Source organism: Bubalus bubalis, chromosome 10 (assembly GCF_019923935.1).
Source record: "Bubalus bubalis isolate 160015118507 breed Murrah chromosome 10, NDDB_SH_1, whole genome shotgun sequence".
Taxonomy (NCBI): Eukaryota; Metazoa; Chordata; class Mammalia; order Artiodactyla; family Bovidae; genus Bubalus; species Bubalus bubalis.
In genome coordinates this window covers 7,384,224-7,403,525 of record NC_059166.1, presented here as the reverse complement: position 1 = coordinate 7,403,525, position 19,302 = coordinate 7,384,224, and the positions used below count along the sequence as shown (strand labels likewise).

General features: G+C 42.2%; 1 protein-coding gene across 6 annotated transcripts in view; it reads left to right on the top strand.

Moving 5' to 3' along the window:
• MAP3K4 (mitogen-activated protein kinase kinase kinase 4) overlaps nucleotides 1-19,302 on the top strand; it is a 145,821-nt gene that overhangs the window by 77,151 nt on the left and 49,368 nt on the right. For all 6 annotated transcript variants that reach the window (XM_044924020.2, XM_006043065.4, XM_006043066.4 and 3 more), the window contains one exon: nucleotides 7,146-8,512. In XM_044924020.2, the coding sequence (XP_044779955.2) occupies nucleotides 7,146-8,512 (1,367 nt within the window). The remainder of the gene's footprint in view (nucleotides 1-7,145; nucleotides 8,513-19,302) is intronic.

Here is a 19,302-nt window from a genome sequence, read left to right as displayed (position 1 = left end):
TCTTTGACGCTCAGCTTTCTTTATGGTCCAGCTCTCACATCCATACATGACTCCTGGAAAAACCACAGCCTTGACTAGGTGGACCTTTGTCAGCAAAGTAGTGTCTCTGCTTTTTAATATGCTGTCTAGGTTGGTCATAGCTTTTCTTCCAAGGAGCAAGTGTCTTTTAATTTCATGGCTGCAAGTCACCATCTGCAGTGATTTTGGAGCCCAAGAAAAGAAAGTCTGTCACTGTTTCCACTGTTTCTCCATGTATAACACAGTCTCTTTGCTTACATATAGTAATATCTGTGTTGTTGTACTGTATTGTTTTATAGCTGGCTTCTGTTTTCATTTCCTATGTTGTGAACTTTCTGTGTCATAGAGTAACCCGTGCTGAGTAACCCAGTTAAATGGCTGCTGAATCATCTGTGGAAGCATCTGCCCAGTTATCACTGACGGTTCTCAGCACTGTGCTTGGCTCCTCAAAGGAGTTACCTTTTAAATATCATAATAACCCAACGAGATGTAGGTTCTCTATATTACTATGCAGCTTACGGTTGAGGAAATGACACCGTTTCTAGGGTGTGTAGTTTTGACTGTCCTGTCATGCGTATGTTAGAAAGTAGTTAGTTTGCCATCTGGTGAGCTGTTTTGGTCATGAAAACCAAAGAAAAATGGATAGGAAGCACCCATGTTGGGCGGGTGGGCTGTGTTACCTTATGGTGATGAGGTGTTTATATTGAGCAGTAGAACAGCACTTAAGAGCTTGCTTGCTTCGAGACCTCGGCTGCTTTGAGACCTCGGCTGCTTTGAGACCTCGGCTGCTTTGCGAACTTGGGGCAGCAGAGCGTGGTGGACGGGAGCACAGACTCAGTTCCCAGATTGCCTGGATTCTCATCCTAGCTCTCTCAGCTTCCAACCTCCATGTTTCATCTGAGAAATAAATGCCTTCCAGTGTGGTGAAGATTGTCTGTTCAGTAAACACTGGCTGTCATTATTACTGGGAGCTGAAGATTTCCTTCTCACTGTTTGCCTTAAAACTTTAAGGTAGAATTGAATAATTATAACACTGAGCGTTTCCTTGTTAGCCGGTGCTCCCACTTTCAAGACAAGTCTCGAGTCACCGCTGCTGTGGCGTAGAGCTGGGCCTCTGTCTGGATTGCCCGTCTCCCGTGGCTCCTCCCAGCCCCCTTGCCTTTTCTGACTGTGTATGTTGCCGTCATAGGTTTTCTCCGGTCCTTCTCTCCTCCCTTCCCTCCCTTTCTTTGTGCCTTTGCCTCTCTCTCCTTTCTCCCAGCCCCCTTCTCTCCCCGACCCCACTTCTGTCCCCCCTTATTTCTCCCTCCTCCTTTCTTTGACTCAGAACTTCGGTGACTGCGTAGGCAGGTGCTGTGCTGGACGATGGATAAGCCCTTGCTGATCTCTAGTCGCAGCCACGGAGATGAGCAGGCTGCCCCACCTTGTGTGGTCGAGCTGGGGTGCAGGCGAGTGAGGGGGCTCCTGCGGGCCCCCACAGGAGGGACCGAGCAGACCTGGGCCTGGGAAGGCTTCAGGAACAAGCGGCATTCCTGCTGTGACCTGAAGGCTGAGCTCGGGAGACCAGGATTTCAGACGCATTTGTCATTCATCAGAGTATATTGGTCTCTCAGTGTTTTCAAGGGCTTTTTAGAGTTAATTAGATTGGCCAGACTTATTTTCAAAGCTTCCCAAGGAAATAGGAACGGATGCCTTCTTTGTTTCTCTCTGTGACTAGCAAAGGCTGCCTGAACCATACCCTTCACTTTAGAACCGCGTGAAAGTGGAGCTCATCTCTTTAAAGAACGTCACCAATGGTCCTTTCACGTTTCCAGTCATCTGTCGCTGTGTGACAGACCGCGCCAAAGCATGGTGTCCCGAAGGAGCCCCCGTTTTCTTGTGCCCACGGCCCTGTGGGCAGGTGTCCGGGCAGCGTGCAGCTCCTCTACTGGCTGACGTCTCGGGCTTGAGCTGGCACAGTGCAGATGGCTGGAGGTGCCGTCATAGCCCGCGTCTTCTCCACGTCGTGTCTGCAGGGTCTCTGATGTCCGGGATGACTCTGCCACCTGGACAGAGAGCTGGTTGGCACTGTCCTTTTTTCCATGTGACCTTCCATCTGGCTGGCCTGGTCTTCTTCACAGCACCCTGGTCCCAGATAATTGGACTTCTTAAGTGACAGCTAGCTTCCTTCAGCTAGTTCAAGAGGTCCAGGTGGAATCTGAAAGGCCTGGGAGGCCCCAGAGCATCATGGCTGCTGCCTTTTGCCCCATGGGGCCAGCCAACACCCAGAGCGGGTGGGGCCGCGCCCGGAGCTGTGGTTCCGTGGCTGTCCTGAGAGACCCGCTCCCCACTGCGTGTGAGGCTTTGGGCCTTACTGTCTGCTCAGTCCCGCTGTCTTTGCATCTTCCGTCCCCCCTCCCTTATAAATGGAAGTGCTGTCCGGAGCATCCTCGGAGGAACGTAAGGTCACCCAGAGGTGACTGAGGCCCCTGTGTGCTGGAAGCAGGTGAGAGGAACCACTGACACCGTTTTCTTTAGACAGTAACTGTTGTCAGGTGCTGATTATATGGATTTGATTGTTTAAATATTCTTATCGTCTGCTCAGAATAACTACTGCCGTTACAGACTGATTTTTTTATAACTAGAAATTCCGTCCCAGGCCTGAGTCATACCCACTGTTTACTACATCTCTCAGTACAGCAAGGGAAGTAAGTCGAGTTGGTCCCGTAGTGTAAGTGGGCTCGGTGAGAATGAAGACACCAGGTCAGAGTGCTTTTCAGGGCGAGCCTGCCCTCTGACCGTCATGGGCTCCATTTTGCGGCAGTGATGTAACACTGTGAGAGCCAGGTTACAGAGACCCGTGTACCAGAATTTGTACATACTGTACACACGTGTGCACATACATGTACACACATTGATCTCCTTGCCATTAGCAAGTATCTCAGGGTGTGTGTGTCTGTGTATGTGTGATTTTTTGCTAACATGGTGAAATTAGCAAGTTTTTAAAAAAAAATCATACTGCTCTAAAATTGATCTGCTAAAATGGTTATAAGTCAGATTTGGCCGCTATAGTTAGAGGAATGTTCACTGTGAACCAGAGTTGATTTGCATCTGTATTTCAGCTCTTTAATCCAAATCTAGCCCAACTTTGAAAGTTCTGGTTTAATTTTACAGTCTGCCCTGCACTTGGAGGCTCACTGTTGTAGCCACAGTCTCTTCTTCTCTGCCTTCTTGTCATTTTGCATGTTTGTTGTCTGGCTTAAAATATTCTCTTGCCTTCCTTTCTGCCCTTATTTAAGGTGACCCCATTCTTTAAGGCCGTCAGCCAGGTAAGTACCTGGTCTTGCTTAACTCTTCTACAGATGAGTCCTGTAGCCCTCTGCAGTCTGTCTTTTATGGCAGTCAGCATCTTAGCCTTTGCTTGGTCACACGGTCCTGCCCTGGGAGCAGCTCTGACAGGTGTAAAGGTGGTTGACGGCACAAACATGAGTTATAGTAGGATCCCCATCGGGACGTTCGCATCTGTGTGATCATCTGTGTGATGCGGTCCTCTCCAGCACGTGTTGTTGTGAAGATGATGACGATTTCTATAGAGCTCTTACCTTGGAAATGGGGAGATTGAATAAAGCAGTGTTTTCCCAAATGTGGTGTCGTTCTAGCCAGGCTTAATCAGAGTCCCTGGCAATGGGCCCGGGAATCTGCGTTGTAGCTGGAATCTGAGTGATTCTTTAATGTTGACTGAAGTTTGAGAACCTTGGATTAGGGGGTCTGTTAAGTCCCTTCGGATTGCTGATATTGACAGTCTAGCACATCATTGCCATAAATATCATCTCTCAGTTAAAGAGGAGGCATCTGTTTCTGTGTTCTCATTTGAGAGATTGCAGAGGGCCAGTGTTTTGAATTTGACATATACAGATGAAAGAACATAAGAATTGCAGGGGCTTGATAAAACTTAACATTGTATACATATTCTTAAGAGTCATTTTTAGGTGTGAATTGCAAGGAATTCAGTTGATTGTCTTAGATCTGTTGAAACCAGTGATTCATATTGATTGTCATTTGTTTGCGTTCGGTTTTACTATACAATTTTTTTTGTTCTTTTCCTTTCATGTTTTTCTGATTTGGCAGGAGTTATTGGTAATTGGCCAAAGGAAGCAGAAACTTCTTGGAAGGTTTGTTTTAACGGTACTGCAGAATCATACCACTTAATTTATAGCCACTTGGGAGATCGCTATTTATTAGTCTTATTTAAGTCATTATGAATTAGTTCTGTAGTACTGTAATTAGAACTTGTAAAAAGCATTCTGTATACTTCTGATCCATTCTCCTTTCCAGAAACTCTGTTTGACTTTCTGTTCATTGCAGAGGGATTTAGCATGGGCATAAAACTAAACAAGCAAAGATTGGTATTTTCTTTTTGCACGGTAGCTAGACTAGAGCTTGAATCTGTTTTCAGTTTAAATTATGTCATTTTAATGGTATATCAGTTTCCATTTGTGTTTTTTTTTAAACCAATTTGGCTTTTTATTTTGGAAAAAAAATATAGCTTCTTTGTCTTATCTTCCTCTTTTCCCAATTTACTTTCCTTTATACACATTGTAGATCCAAATACTGAACCATTCATTGCTTTTGTAAGTACAAAATTAAAAAAAAAAGTTTAATATGCCATTTGTATGCTATAAGATAGGCTTCACAAGATGTGTATATGATCTGCAAAACTTAGGTCTCTGGGCTTGCTAAAATTTGATTCTGTATTTACAGAAAAGTGGGATTATAGCATTTCTCTTCTTAAGTCCTTTTAATTGTTAGAATAAAGATCAAGGCTGAGAAGCTTCATCTCTTGGTATTTTCACTCTTTGATTGTTAGCTCTGTGGTAAGTTTAGCACAAATTTGGGCTTAAAGTGCATAATGCAGTCTTCTGTGTTGTTAGATTATTGCACTACCGGGTGACTCAGTGGTAAACCCGCCTGCAGTGTAGGAGCCATGGGTTCATACCTGTGGTTGGGAAGGTCCCCTGGAGAAGGGAATGGCAACCTGCTCCAGGATTCTTACCTGGGGAATCTCATGGACAGAGGACTTGGCAATTACACAGCAGCAACTCCCAGTTAACTCTTTGTTTCCCTTAGAATCCTTAAATCATGGATTAGAAGAACATCTATACTTCTGTGGAACTGCTGAGCCGAGTGGCAGTTCTGATTTTGGTCTTTTGAGAAAATGTCGGCAGTGACTGCAAGAGCTCAGATTCCCACTGGCAGGGTGCGAGGATCCCTTTTCGCCACGACCTTGCCGACGTTCGTTATTTGTGTTGTTTTTGATGATAGCCATTCTGAGTGAAGAAATTTCTTGAATGGAGTGTATAAAAAGTTTTAAGACATGTAGAGTAAAGTAGATTAAAATAACAGATAAAATTTCCATTGTTTAAAAGTATTGCTAATTTAAAATATAGTAATAATAGTTTTATGTTAAAATATAACAAATCCTTATAGACAGATAAAATCCTTTTTGATGGATTGTAAAATAAATTGAATATAAGTGAATCAAATTGGAAGTGCTTTTAGAAATACTTGTTTGAAAAATCCTTACTTTAAAACTAAGTTAAATTGATTTGGAGATATACTGATTTTGAACAAATTTTCTTTGTTAAATTAACTTTAACAAAGTTATGTTAGTCTGGGTATATTAGTCGGTAAATTGATTTTGGGTATGTTAGTCTGTAATCATATAAATACACCCTATTTCATAAAATCTAAAGGCATACTGTGCTATTATATACTAAGAAAAAATGCTTATAAGTGATTCACAGTATATTCTTACACTTAGAATTTTTAATTATTTATCTAAAGAACTCTTTTATACTTTGATATTTAGATACAAATTTTTAAAAGCCATTTATTACTTTTGTGTATATGTATATAAAGGAAAATGTAAATGAAATATATTAGTGAATATTTTCCTAAAAGTTGTTTATATTACCATTAATTATAAAGCATATTCTAATTTCAAAGAAGTTGAAATACAAAATGTGTGTCCTAGATTCAAAGAGACAAACTGTACCTTGAGAGGAGAGGGGACACGGGGGTGGTGCTGTAGGCTTGGGCGTCATCAGTGTGTGAAGGGCACGTGAAGGTCACCCAGGGAGAAGGCAGGTGAGGCAGGAGAGACTCAGGAGGACTTGGAGAAACACGCACTTTTCATGGAGCCAGCTGAGGTCCCAGCAGGGACTTTGGAAAGGGGTGACTTCAGAAGCAGAAGACAGCCCTGAGACTGCTGCGTCTAGAAGATGAGAGAATGCAGGGGTTTCTGTGAGGTAGAGATGGTTCAGAGGGTCAGAGATGCCCAATAGGAAAGAAGACGTGTGTTCGTTTCAAAGCTTGGGAACTCAGTAATAGAACTTTTCACAGTTCTTTGAAGGAGAAGTGTGATGTTTGCTTTCTTTGCATTAATTCTGAATGATTTTTATGTGCCAGTATAATAGACTAGGCAAATTTTACTAAATTAGGCTGTATGTCTTCAGTTTCCTTAATGTTAAATTAAGAAATGTTACTGCTCACTTGTTTGTGGCAAAGAAGAAATCAAGGAACAGAAATTAAGGTAAGCATTTTTGCTTACGTGTCTTTCAGTGTTTCATGAGAATAATCTTAAGGTGCCTTAAGGGTTCTTTCCTCCATCTGCTTGATTTTACAAATGACAGGAGTAACCCAGAAAACTTAACCAATTTGCTCTAAGGTGATGCTTCGGTTCGTGGCCAAGGCAGGAGACGGATGTGTTCTCTCAGCCGGGTGCTCTCGGGTCTGCCGTGCTGTTTCTCCGTTCTAAGTCCAAGGTGATAACTCATGAAGGTTTGGTTTACCTGGATGACTGAACTTTGTAGTAGACAAGTAAACAGCTGCTTTTGGGTTAGTCGTGGAGGACATTAGAGAATATAACAAGTATTATGTAACAGGAAAAATGGGTTAAAACCTTTTTAAAAGTTTACAGAGAAATGTTTTGTGTGTTGTATTCTCTTAATTTTCAGCACACGGTATGATTATTTTCTCCAGTGGCAGCCTGCAACTATAAATACATGTGGATATCAGTCTTATTGAAAATATTGAGAACAGCTTGATCTTTTAGGGTAACATTAATGTTCTTCTTTTTTTTTTAATAGAAAAAATGAATGCATCAAACCAACCTCCACACAAAGACACTGGAAAAACTGTGGAGAACGTGGAAGAATACAGCTATAAGCAGGAGAAAAAGATTCGAGCGGCTCTCAGGTCCACGGAGCGGGATCATAAGAAGAACGTGCAGTGCTCGTTCATGCTGGACTCAGTGGGGGGCTCTCTGCCCAAAAAGTCCATCCCGGATGTGGATCTCAATAAGCCTTACCTCAGTCTCGGCTGCAGCAATGCTAAGCTTCCGGTCTCTGTGCCCATGCCGATAGCCAGAACCGCCCGCCAGACTTCCAGGACTGACTGTCCCGCAGATCGCTTAAAATTTTTTGAAACTCTCCGACTTCTGCTAAAGCTTACCTCAGTCTCAAAGAAGAAGGACAGGGAGCAAAGAGGACAGGAAAGCACATCCGCATTCTGGTTTAACCGATCTAACGAACTGATCTGGTTAGAGCTGCAAGCCTGGCATGCCGGCCGGACCATTAACGACCAGGACCTCTTTTTATACACAGCCCGCCAGGCCATCCCAGACATTATCAACGAAATCCTTACCTTCAAAGTTAACTATGGGAGCTTCGCCTTCGTTAGAAACGGAGCTAGTCTTAACGGTACTTCAGTAGAAGGGCAGTTTGGAGCCCCTCACGGGACGCAGCCTGCGGGTTACTCAACCTATCACGAGCACCTCCAACGCCAGAGGGTGTCCTTCGAGCAGGTCAAACGGATAATGGAGCTGCTGGAGTACATAGAGGCACTTTATCCATCACTGCAGGCTCTTCAAAAGGATTATGAGAAGTATGCTGCAAAGGACTTCCAGGACAGGGTGCAGGCGCTCTGTTTGTGGTTAAACATCACAAAGGACTTAAATCAGAAATTAAGGATTATGGGCACCGTGTTGGGCATCAAGAATTTATCAGACATTGGCTGGCCGGTGTTTGAAATCCCCTCCCCACGATCATCCAGGGGCAACGAGCCCGAGGATGAGGCGGAGGACACAGAAGGAGAGCTGAAGGAGCTGGACAGCAGCACGGAGGAGAGTGAGGAAGAGCAGAGCTGCGGCCCGCGGGCACCGGAGCCCAGGCCGCCCGCCGACCACAGCCGCCACGTCCAGTCGCCCCCGGATTGCGTCCCGAAGAAGCTCGAGAGGCTGGAGTCCGAGGACGAGTCTATCGGCTGGGGAGCCCCAGACTGCAGCACCGAGGCAGGCTTTAGTAGACACTGTCTGACTTCTATTTATAGACCCTTTGTAGACAAAGCACTGAAGCAGATGGGGTTAAGGAAGTTGATTTTAAGGCTTCACAAGCTGATGGACGGTTCCTTGCAGCGGGCACGTATAGCACTAGTTAAGAGCGACGGTCCAGTGGAGGTAGGTTTCCAGAAGGCAGTGAGCTTAGCCTTTGTTCCGCTGTTACTTGTAAATTACAGTGTATGTTGTATTATATATGTACTTTCATAGCCTGGATTTTTTGTTGTTGTTAATTGAAGTATAGTGGATTTACAGTATTGTGTTCACAGTCTTGATATTTTTAAGGCATAAAACAGTAGTTATTATAAACTGCAGATGTAAACATTTCTATAAAGTGTTGTGATGAATCGGAAAATGGATCTATGAAAACTGTATGAAATTGGGTGAAATTAAGTGTGTGGAGGGGAAAAAAAAAATTCAACGATTTAAATATAGGATGGAGAAGGACAGACTAGGTATAAATAAAGAGGGAAGAAAGCCACAATCATGGGTGACCACAGGCTGAATATGAGTCAGTAAAGTAGTCAACATGATGTTGAAATATTTTTAAATGAGTATGGCATCCAAGGTCACAGATGTAGTTCCTTGTCTATTCTTTGCAATAGCTTACTTCTTTTGAGTTGCATGTCCCATTTTGATCACTGGATTATAAAGAGACATGAATTATAGAGAAGGCTAAGAATGGTCATAGGGAAACAGTATACGCTGTTGGGTAAGCTTAAGCATAGATGGTTAGCATAGATGGTAGAAGTTTATTGAAAGTATTATCAAATATGTTTTGGCATGTGAAGATTTTTGAGAGAGGAAAATGTCTACTAGAGGAAGTGGCTTGAAAATGGTACAGATTTGGTTTTATTAGCTTGATATCTTAGAAATTCTTTACAGTTAAAAAGTGGCAAAACTAGCAGAGGGTATATTGTTGTAGATTGTTCTTGACAGTGAAAGAGTATAAGGAATTCTTCTGTTGTGGTGAGTTTGCATGTTCGTCTGGCTAAAAGCAAAAGCACCCAGCTCTTTGAGATCCCTAATTACCAGAGTTAGGCTATGATTCTGAATTTTAATAGCTATATACATATATATGTGTGTGTGTGTGTGTGTGTATACATCTACTTTTTTAAAAAGCTTAATTACACCATCTGGCTTGCTTTGGAGTCAGAGATGATAAAACAGAAGATATTCTTTATTCGTTAAGATGGGAAGTATTGGAAGAGAACTCCAGTTTGCAAAATTCTAAGTTTTAATCTGATGGCCACATTATGAGCCCTTAGGAGAGGGGCTCAGGCAGTCACATAATATAGCAAGATGTTTGCAGAATGAATCAGTTTTGTAGCTATAAGAGGTTAGTTTACTTTGAGTATTATTTTGATTAAGTGAAGTCGCTCAGTCGTGTCCGACTCTTTGCCACCCCATGGACTGTAGTCTGTCAGACTCCTCCGTCCATGGGATTTCCCAGGCAAGAATACTGGAGTGGGTTGCCATTTCCTTCTCCAGGGATTATTTTGATTAGAAATCTCAAAAATGAATTTTCTTTGAGCAGTATTTTGACTCTGTGAATGACTTTTTATGTATATCTTTTTATTAGGGCAAATGATGTTTTTCCCTTTTAGTCCATGAATAACTGTTTTATAATAATAATTTATTATAGTAGAAGTTTCAAAGTCAGTAGAGCAAAACTAGATCCATAATAAAGATTTGGCATGTGCTTCAACTAGTGAGCAGCTTATTTTGGTTTGGGTTTTCGGCTGGAGTTCAGTTCCAGCAAGGACACCTGTGGGATGGGGTTGATTAATTTGTTTGGTATTTTGTTTGTTTTTTTTTTTGGCTCTGTGGGCTTTTCTTTAGTTGCGGCAAGTAAGGTCCTCTCTAGTGTGGTGAGTGGGTTTCTCATCGCGGTGGCTCCTCCTGTTGCAGAGCGCAGACTCCGGGGCCCACGGGCTTCGGCAGCTGCAGCACGTTGGCTCAGCTAGTTGTGGTCCCAGGCTCTGGAGCACAGGCTCAGCAACTGTGGCACATGGGGTTAGTTGCCCTGCAGCCTGTGCGGTCTTCCCAGACCATGGATGAAACCTGTGTCTTCTGCGTTGGCAAGCAATTTCCTCACCACTGAGCCACCAGGGAAACCCGATTAATCTTTTTTTCATGAAGCACTATTTTTGAAGTGATATCAGTGAAAAAGTCCTGGCATTATTACCTCACCTTTAATTCATTAGCGCTCATAGGAGAGAAGAGTTCATGGTGGGGGGCTCAGAGCGGCTTGTTGGGGCTTCTTAAAACTGCTTTGCGTTCCCACCCGCAGACTGTCTTCCTCCCTGCCCTGGAACCTCTGTGGCATTGAATCCCTGCTGCTTCTGGCACAGCTTTGCATCACTTAGATGCGTTGGAACAAGAAAAAGATTGTGAATGAGTGCATTTTCTGTTAGAACACTTATTGAAAAAAGACAGTAGTGGGTAGCTCATAGTTTTGAGTTCTAAGTTGTATGCCTTTGGTGTGACCAGTTGAGACTTAACTGAATGAAAAGGTTATCTTTATTACAGAAAAGAGATACATACAAAATCAAAGTGTATGAATTAAAGATGTTTATTAGAAATATTTGGAATCGTTTGCTTTTCAAAAAGAAATGAAGTACAGAAACACCTCTTGTTTTAAATTTTGGTTTATAAAATGTTGTGTTTGTCAAATAATGAAAGAGGAAATAACCAAGAGCTAAAATTCTGTGTTGGAGATTAATCCAAACTGATAAAAGATAAGTCTCCAAAATGATAATTAACTCAATGGGAAAGTAAAACTTTATTTTTATTCCTATTTCAGGGACATGATTTCCATGAAGGAAGTGTACATTTATGTATATATATGAATATGTACACTCCCCTTCTGGGTTTGTTTTAGTTTTTTTACTAAGTATGTCTGGGAAAGAGCCACAGTTTTAAAATCAAATAACTGGATTCCATTTCTTGATGCAACACTTTCTCGCTACACAACTTCGTAAATGACTTAATCTTCCTGATCCCAAGTCTTCACATCTGTAAAATGGGTATAATAATACTTTCCTACCTCACAGGGTTGTTGTGAGGCTTAAAAAGATATTTGTGTAAATAGTAAAATGCTATAGAAATTCAATATAAACTATTGTTTTTTAGTTTTGTTAACATTTTTCCCTCTTGAAGCTGACTGTATGGTAGTGGGGGCTAGACAAGTCTATATTTTTACTTTTTAAGTGTATTTTTAGCTTTTCAGTTCTGTTCAGTTCAGTTGCTCAGTCGTGTCCCACTCTTTGCGACCCCATGAATCTCAGCACGCCAGGCCTCCCTGTCCATCACCAACTCCCGGAGTTTACCCAAACTCATGTCCATTGAGTTGGTGATGCCATCTAACCATCTCATTCTTCGTCATCCCCTTCTCCTCCTGCCCTCAGTCTTTCCCAGCATCAGAGTCTTTTCAAATGAGTCAGCTCTTCACATCAAGTGGCCAAAGTATTGGAGTTTCAGCTTCAACATCATTCCTTCCAATGAACACCCAGGACTGATCTCCTTTAGGATGGACTGGTTGGATTTCCTTGCAGTCCAAGGGACTCTCAAGAGTCTTCTCCAACACCACAGTTCAAAAGCATCAATTCTTTGGCGCTCAGCTTTCTTCACAGTCCAACTCTCATATCCATACATGACCACTGGAAAAACCATAGCCTTGACTAGACAGGCCTTTGTTGGCAAAGTAATGTCTCTGCTTTTTAATATGCTGTCTAGGTTGGTCATAACTTTCCTTCCAAGGAGTAAGCATTTTTTAATTTTAGCTTTTAATCTCTTTCAAATAATCATACATTTTTAAGGGCATACGTTTTAAGCAATGGATAACCTTTTAGGTTTGAGGACAGTTTTGTTTTCATTCCTAACTGTTAGAAACGTCTTGCCTGACTGGCACTGCGGACTGCGCCCAGTACGTGTCTTCTGTTCACGGTTTCTGTGGCTTATGTGATAATAGCGATGAATACAGCTGAAGGATTTTGTAGAAGAGAAGAATTACGATATTCGATTGTTCTCGTATATGACTGTATTTTTATTTCTCATGATTAAGTTATTTGCAACTTGTGTTTGTAAATAGCATCTAATATTTAATTCTCATGCTTTATTTATAAAACAGCTTTCCCTAAAAAGAAACATACTTAAGTATCCTTAAGTTTAAAAAATGTAACTAGTGATACTAAAAAATCTATTTGCAAATTGTTTTAATAAAACGGATATCATAAATAGCCTTAATGGTTTGTTAAAAATCAAGTAACATTGCAGCTCCCTGTTGTTGTGCTGTTGGGGCTCAGTTGCTCAGTCCTGTCTGACTCTTTGGCGATCCCAGGGACTGTAGTCCACCAGGCCCCTCTGTCCACGAGATTTCCCAGGCAAGAATACTGGAGTGGGTTGCCGTTTCCTACTCCAGGGGCCCTTCCCCACCCAGAGATTGAACCCGCATCTCTTGCATCTCCTGCATTGTCAGACAGATTCTTTATCGCTGAGCCACCTGGGAAGCCCCTGTAGCTCCCCCGTTTCATAAATTCATTTTCTCAGGACATGTTTCTAACTATATATGCAGTCTCTGGTTAACAAATGAGTTCATTTCTGAAGTTCAGTTTTTAAGACAGTTGTTTCAATCTCGAAAATAATTATTCAGAGAAAGTGCCGTAAATGAGCTTCAGGCCTTCAAATAAAACTTAGGAAAATCTAAGTAACTGAACTAACAAGGCCAGCTAAAATTTTATTCCTGGCAGCAAGGACAACATAACGTCAGAGTCAAAAATGAGAGAAAACGTCCCCGCCCCCCCACTTTGTTTGTGGACCTAGAGGTGAGCCTGGTTCTTTTTCACGCTTAGGCATTTGTGTCCTGGTTTTCCTTTTTTCTTGATATTTAGCCCATCCCAGGATTGCAGTCCTACTTAATTCCCCCACTTTGCTGCAGTGGAAGCTCCTCTAATCTAAGTGTGGTTGATCTCGAGTCTTAGGAATACACGTCCTGATGGCCGCTTCATAGCAGTGTGTGCTGCTGTCCTTTCACGATAGAGATTTTTTAGCCTCCGATTTCTGCTCCTTCTCCATCAGATGCTGTTTGTAGAGTATCCCTCCCAGCTTTCCTTAAAAATTAATAGGCATCGTCTCAGTCCAGTAGTTCCTAGGTAGCCTTTCCTACAGCTACTCCAGCTGTAGGTTTTGTTATGTTGTTTATAATTCAGTTTTAGCTTACAGAGTAAAACAAGAAACTATGTAAACATACATAAAAGATTGATCCTTCATTTCAAAACTACCCACGTGCAATTGCATTTTTTTTTTTTTTAGTACACTTGTAATCATGAATACTTTCAGATTTTTAGGGAACTTATAAAGATAGTACACAATTTTCATATGCTCTTCATCCAGTTTCCTCTGATATTGACATCGTCATCAACTCTGGTCCACTTCTCAAAATTAATATACTAACATTGGTGCAAAATACCGTTAACTAAGTAACAGACATTATTCGTGTTTTTGTTCTTCTGCTAATGTCCCTTGCTTGTTCCAGGATCCAGTCAAGGCCACCCCACCGCATTTAGTCAATGTGTCTTCTTAGTCTCTTCTGATCTGTGGCAGTTTCTCGACGTTCCTTATTTTTCATGACCTGGATGACTTGTAGGATACTCTCGAATTTGGGTCTGTCTGATGTTTTCTCATGATTAGACTGGATGAGCTTCTGTGTGTAACGGGCTTCTGTATGAGCATCACAAAGGTGAAGTGCCCTCGTGCTGATGTCGACCTTGACCGCTCGGTTCACGTGATGTCTGCAAGGTTCTGCCACAAATGACCAGTTTTCCCTCTCCATGCTCTGTTCTTTGGAAGTAAGTCACTAAGTGCAAGCCACACTCAAGGGGACGGGAACTGAGCCCCGCCTCCAGGAGTGGGGCGTGTGGGCACGCATACTTGGAATTCTTCTGTAAAGCGGGTTTGCCTCTCCTGTCCCATCTTTTCAGTTATTTATTTATCTCATAAATAAATTTATGGACTCATAAATCTTTGTTTTCTACTTTGGGTTGTAGTTCAGTGGTATTGCTGCTTACCTTCTTGCTCAAGTTGTTCCTGCTTTGGCCATTGGAGCTCCTTCAGGCGGCTTCTGTATCCTTGTCATACGCGCTCCTCCTTTTTGTGTGTGTGGTTTTGCTTTTGAGCAGTTTCTTGCTTTTTGGCATCATCTTATATTTTCCCTGTTCCAGTCCTGAAATCAGCCTTTTCTCTAAGGAGCTCTTGTTCCTTTTATTGGCGAATGGGATTTAGGAATGGAGCCCTGGGCCCCAGATGTGTTCATTACTACTGGGGTATCATTGCTTCTAGGCGCTCTCAGTGATAGAGTTAAAAAATATAGATCTGTCTTCTTATCCATGTATACACACACAGATCTGTAGTTACTTCCATATGTGTCTTTCTGCCTGTCTGTCTGTTAAAAGTGAACATGAGTTCATACTGATGTCTCAGGTGCTGATCCAGCTCCTCTGCTTCTACCCTTGCCTTGTAACTTCTCTTGCAGTGAGAAGCCTGGCTCCCATTACTGCAGTGGATTTATTATGTTTGTGCAAGCCTAGTTGACATGTAAGGTAGTCTTAGAATTGCTAACCAGGACCCCTCCGAGGACTACATTTACCAACTAGAGTAGTGTTTAACTGTACGCACAGTTCTCTGTGTCTTTAGCTTCAGAGCATGTAGGTGGAACGTAGTTTTCTACAGTTGGGTGAGCACCTTTCCCTTCACATTCTCCAGTGCGGTTATAGCATGCATTTGTAATACAGTGATCTCAGTCTGTCCTGGGGTCCCCTGGTGTCCTAGCTGATGTTTACTATAAAGTTCATTCTTTGTGTTATGTAACTCTCTCTTATGTAACTCTCTGGGTTCTGTGCATTTAATTTGTTGAACACCTATAAAATGTCTAAGCTCTAGACTGTGATACAGTTATTTTATGCTCCTCTGTTTTTGTTCTACCTTATGAAACAAAGATAAAATGAAAAACTATATTTTAATGTAATGTACAAAAAAAATTAGCTGACTTTGACTATGTATAACCATGCATATTACTCCAAATTCCAGGAAGATTTTTGGTTACTTTATTACTTTTTTGTATTAGGAATGGATCATGTAATTATTATAAGCTTAGTGACCAATGAAATACTGTTTATCTTTGGATCTGGCTATAATTATGCTCTTTTTTCCCCATAAGCACAAGAAACCCTGAAGAGGTTTTCTTTTATATTCAGAATGGGCAGAAGACTGTAGAAACTAGGGAAGTGTTAGTCACTCAGTCGTGTTCAACTCTTTGCAACCCGGTGGTCTGTAGCCCTCCAGGCTTCTCTGTCCATGGGATTCTGCAGGCAAGAATACTGCAGGCAAGAATACTGGAATGGGTTGCCGTTTCCTCCTCCAGGGGATCTTCCCGACCCAAGGATCGGAGCTGGGTCTTCTGCATTGCAGGCAGATTCTTTACCGACTGAGCCAGTAGGGAAGTCCAACTCTTTAACTAGAAACTAGGATGTATATAAGCTATTATCATTTATTGAGTCTTACCATGTGCTAGATACAACCACCAAATGAAATGGCGTTGTTATTTTTCAGAGAAGGAGGGGGGGGCTAAGTTGCCCCAAAGCACAGAAGCTGTAGATTGTGGGAGGGCTTCACACCCAGGATTTGGGGATACCAGACTTTAAACTGTGCCAATGGTTTCTAAGCCTGGCTACACAGCAGCATTACCTCAGGAGCTTTTAAAAACACTTGCCTTTGCCCTTCTGGGCTAGAGGGCAGGTCAGACTCTCTCCTGGTAGGACATACGCACTGATATTCTTAACCTCGAGTGAACTTTATATGAATCCAGACCAGCCCCAGTGCAGCTGAGAGTCAGCCCTTTGGAAACACCCTAAGTAGACTACAGTACTCCCGTACCCCATCTCCAAGGTCAGTGTTCAGTAAAACTGTTGTCATAGCTAATTTTTTATTTGTTGTAATCATCACCTGTCTGACTTTGTTAGTAAAGTTACAGGAACTTTTGAAGAAAAGCTGCCCTAACCCATTTTTAAAATAATTTTTATTGGAGTATACTTGCTTTGAAAAAAAGTTTTTTATTCTTATTTTTTCTGACTTTTATTTATTTTTTTACAGTATGTGGAGGAGATTGTTTTTTATTGAAGAATAGCTGATGTATATATTATCTGTTGTGCAGATACAGTGTAGTGGTTTTCAGTGTTTGAAGGTTATACTCCATTTATAAAATACTGTCTGTATTCCCTGTGTTGTACAACGTAGCCTTGTAGCTTATTTATTTTATACAGAGTAATTTATATCTCTCCATCCCTTCCCCCACGTCGCCCCTCCCGCCTCATCCTCCCCACTGGTAACCACCATGTAGGTGGTTTTCTGTATCTGCAGGTCTGCTTTTTTTGTTACATTCACTAGTTTCTTGTATGCTTTAGATTCTTTTATGTGACATCATACAGTATGTGTCTTTCTCTGTGTGACTATTTCACTTAGAATAATACCCGCCATGTCCATTCATGTTGCTGCAAATGGCAAGATTTCATTCTCTTTTTATGGCTGGATGCTATTCTGGGAGGACAGGGGAGCCTGGTGGGCTGCAGTCCATGGGGTCGCAGAATCAGACATGACTTAGTGACTGAACAACAGCAACAAGTATTCTCTTGTATATATGTAGCACATCTTCTTTATCCATTCACCTGTTGATGGACACTTAGATTGCTTCTGTGTCTCGGCAATTGTAAATAATGCTGCTATGAACATAGGAGCGTGTATGTCTTTTCAAATTGCTTCCCTGGTAGCTTAGCAGTAAAGAATCCACCTGCCAGTATAGGAGATGTGGGTTAGATCTCTGAGTCAGGAAGATACCCTGGAGAAGGAAGTGGCAACCCACTCCAGTAATTCTTGCTTGAAAAATCCCATGGGCAGAGGAATCTGGCGAGCTACTGTCCATGGGGTAGCAAGAGTCAAACACGACTTAGCGACTAAAGAACAGAAAAGAAACATCTTTTCAAATTAGTGTTTTTGTTTCTGGATGTATACCCAGGAGTGGAATTTCTGGGTTGTAAGGTGGTTCTGTTTTAGTTTTTTGAGAAACCTCCATACTGTTTTCCATGGTGGCTGTACCAATTTCCACCCACATACATGAATTTTCTAATTGAATAACTGGAAAGATAATAAGCACATGCTTGCTTATTTGCCTATAGGTTTTTTTGTTTTGTTTTCTTAAAGGAAGCACACTTACATGAGATAGAATAGGAAGTTGAGATGTATTATTTTTGACTGCCATGAGCCAGCTGAATCAAACTCGATGTAAGATGAAAGAACAGAACTCATCAGCTTGCAGTAGAGAACTGAATCTGTGCTGGCAGTGACTAGACTAGTAGCTGGTCTCGAATACTCGTTTTATGAAGGGGGGTTGGTCAAGTAACTTGGTCAAGGTTGCAAGACCAGTAAGCGGTAGAGTCGAGGTGTGAAACCAGAACTCCCTGCTCTTCACGTTACTGTGTACTGCCTCCCCAAGTTACGCTTGGTCCCACACAGCGCCTTAAATGTTTTTCCTGACGCCTGTGTATCTGGCGGATTCGGGTCTTAGCTGCTGCGTGGGGAGTGTCTGCTGTTCCCTATGGGACCCGTCCCTGTGGTGCACGGGCCCTCTGGCCGCGGCCTGCAGGCTCCAGAGCGCACTGGCCCAAGGTTGCAGTACTCAGGCTTAGTTGCCCCGCGGGATGTGGGATTAGTTCCCCGACCAGGAATCGAACCTGCATCCCTTGGATTGCAAGGCAGATTCTTAACTCCTGAACCACCAGGGAAGTCCCTTTAAATGTTTTTTTGACTTAGTGGCCAGTGTTTTAAAAAAAAAAAAAAAAATGTCACGTGAAAATCTGGATTCTTTGTTTTCCTTGAAATCCCGGGAGGTCTGTCAGCACTGGCCCTGTCCACGTGGCGTGCTCGTCCCCGCTTTGCACACGCCCGTCGTTTGGGAGTCGGGCCTGTCTCACATGTTTGGTGGGCTTGTCTCTCTGGCCTCCTGTCATGGCCTGTAGAGTTCTTCTGCCCCTCCTCTCTCAGCTTACAGTAACTGTGCATTGGATTCCAACATGATCCTTTTCTGTTGTTCATTTTTAAACATAATGTTTGTTTTCAGAACTTTCGGGAAACAGAGAAATAGGAGAGGGTTTAGGCTGTTCTTGCACCTCGCTGCCCTTTCCCCTCCCCGTGTTTTATTACAATTGGGAATTTAAGATCCAAGTTTTCATATATATATATATATATATATGCTTTTAAATTTTTTTGCAGTTTCCAATATTCCTTGCTAATACTTGAATTGGAGTCCTTAGCCAAGTTACCTTCATGGAGTTGTATCTGCCTCTATACCTTCTTTCTTTTAGATTCACGGCTTCTCACTTCCTTGGGCATCCATTCTTACCAATTTTGATTTGACTCCAATCTCCTAGTCGTCCTCGGGTAGTTTTTTAGAGAAGGTAAGTGAGTTATACTTGAGTTCTTCCCTATTCAGAGGGTGTTTTCCTTTTTCCTCACAAATCAGGGATAGCTTGACTCTGCAGAAATCTCTCATCCACCTCTTCCTTTCGTTCTTTCTGGAACTCCCATTTTTCTTGTGTTACAGCTTCTAGGTCTGCCCTCCAGGTGTCTTACTTGTCACTCAAAATTTCTGTTCCTTCTTCTTTTGCCCTAGGTTGTAGTGGTCATTTCTGCAGTTAATTTCTAAATTATTTCTAATTTGTATATTCAGATTTTAACATCATTCCTTCTATTTTCACTGCCTTCGAGGATTTTATTTAAGGAATCTTGGTTGGTTGGGTTTTTTTTTTCCCCCCAGAGAAGTTTAGTGAGATTTGCATTAGGAGTATTTTTGCCCTTCTCTC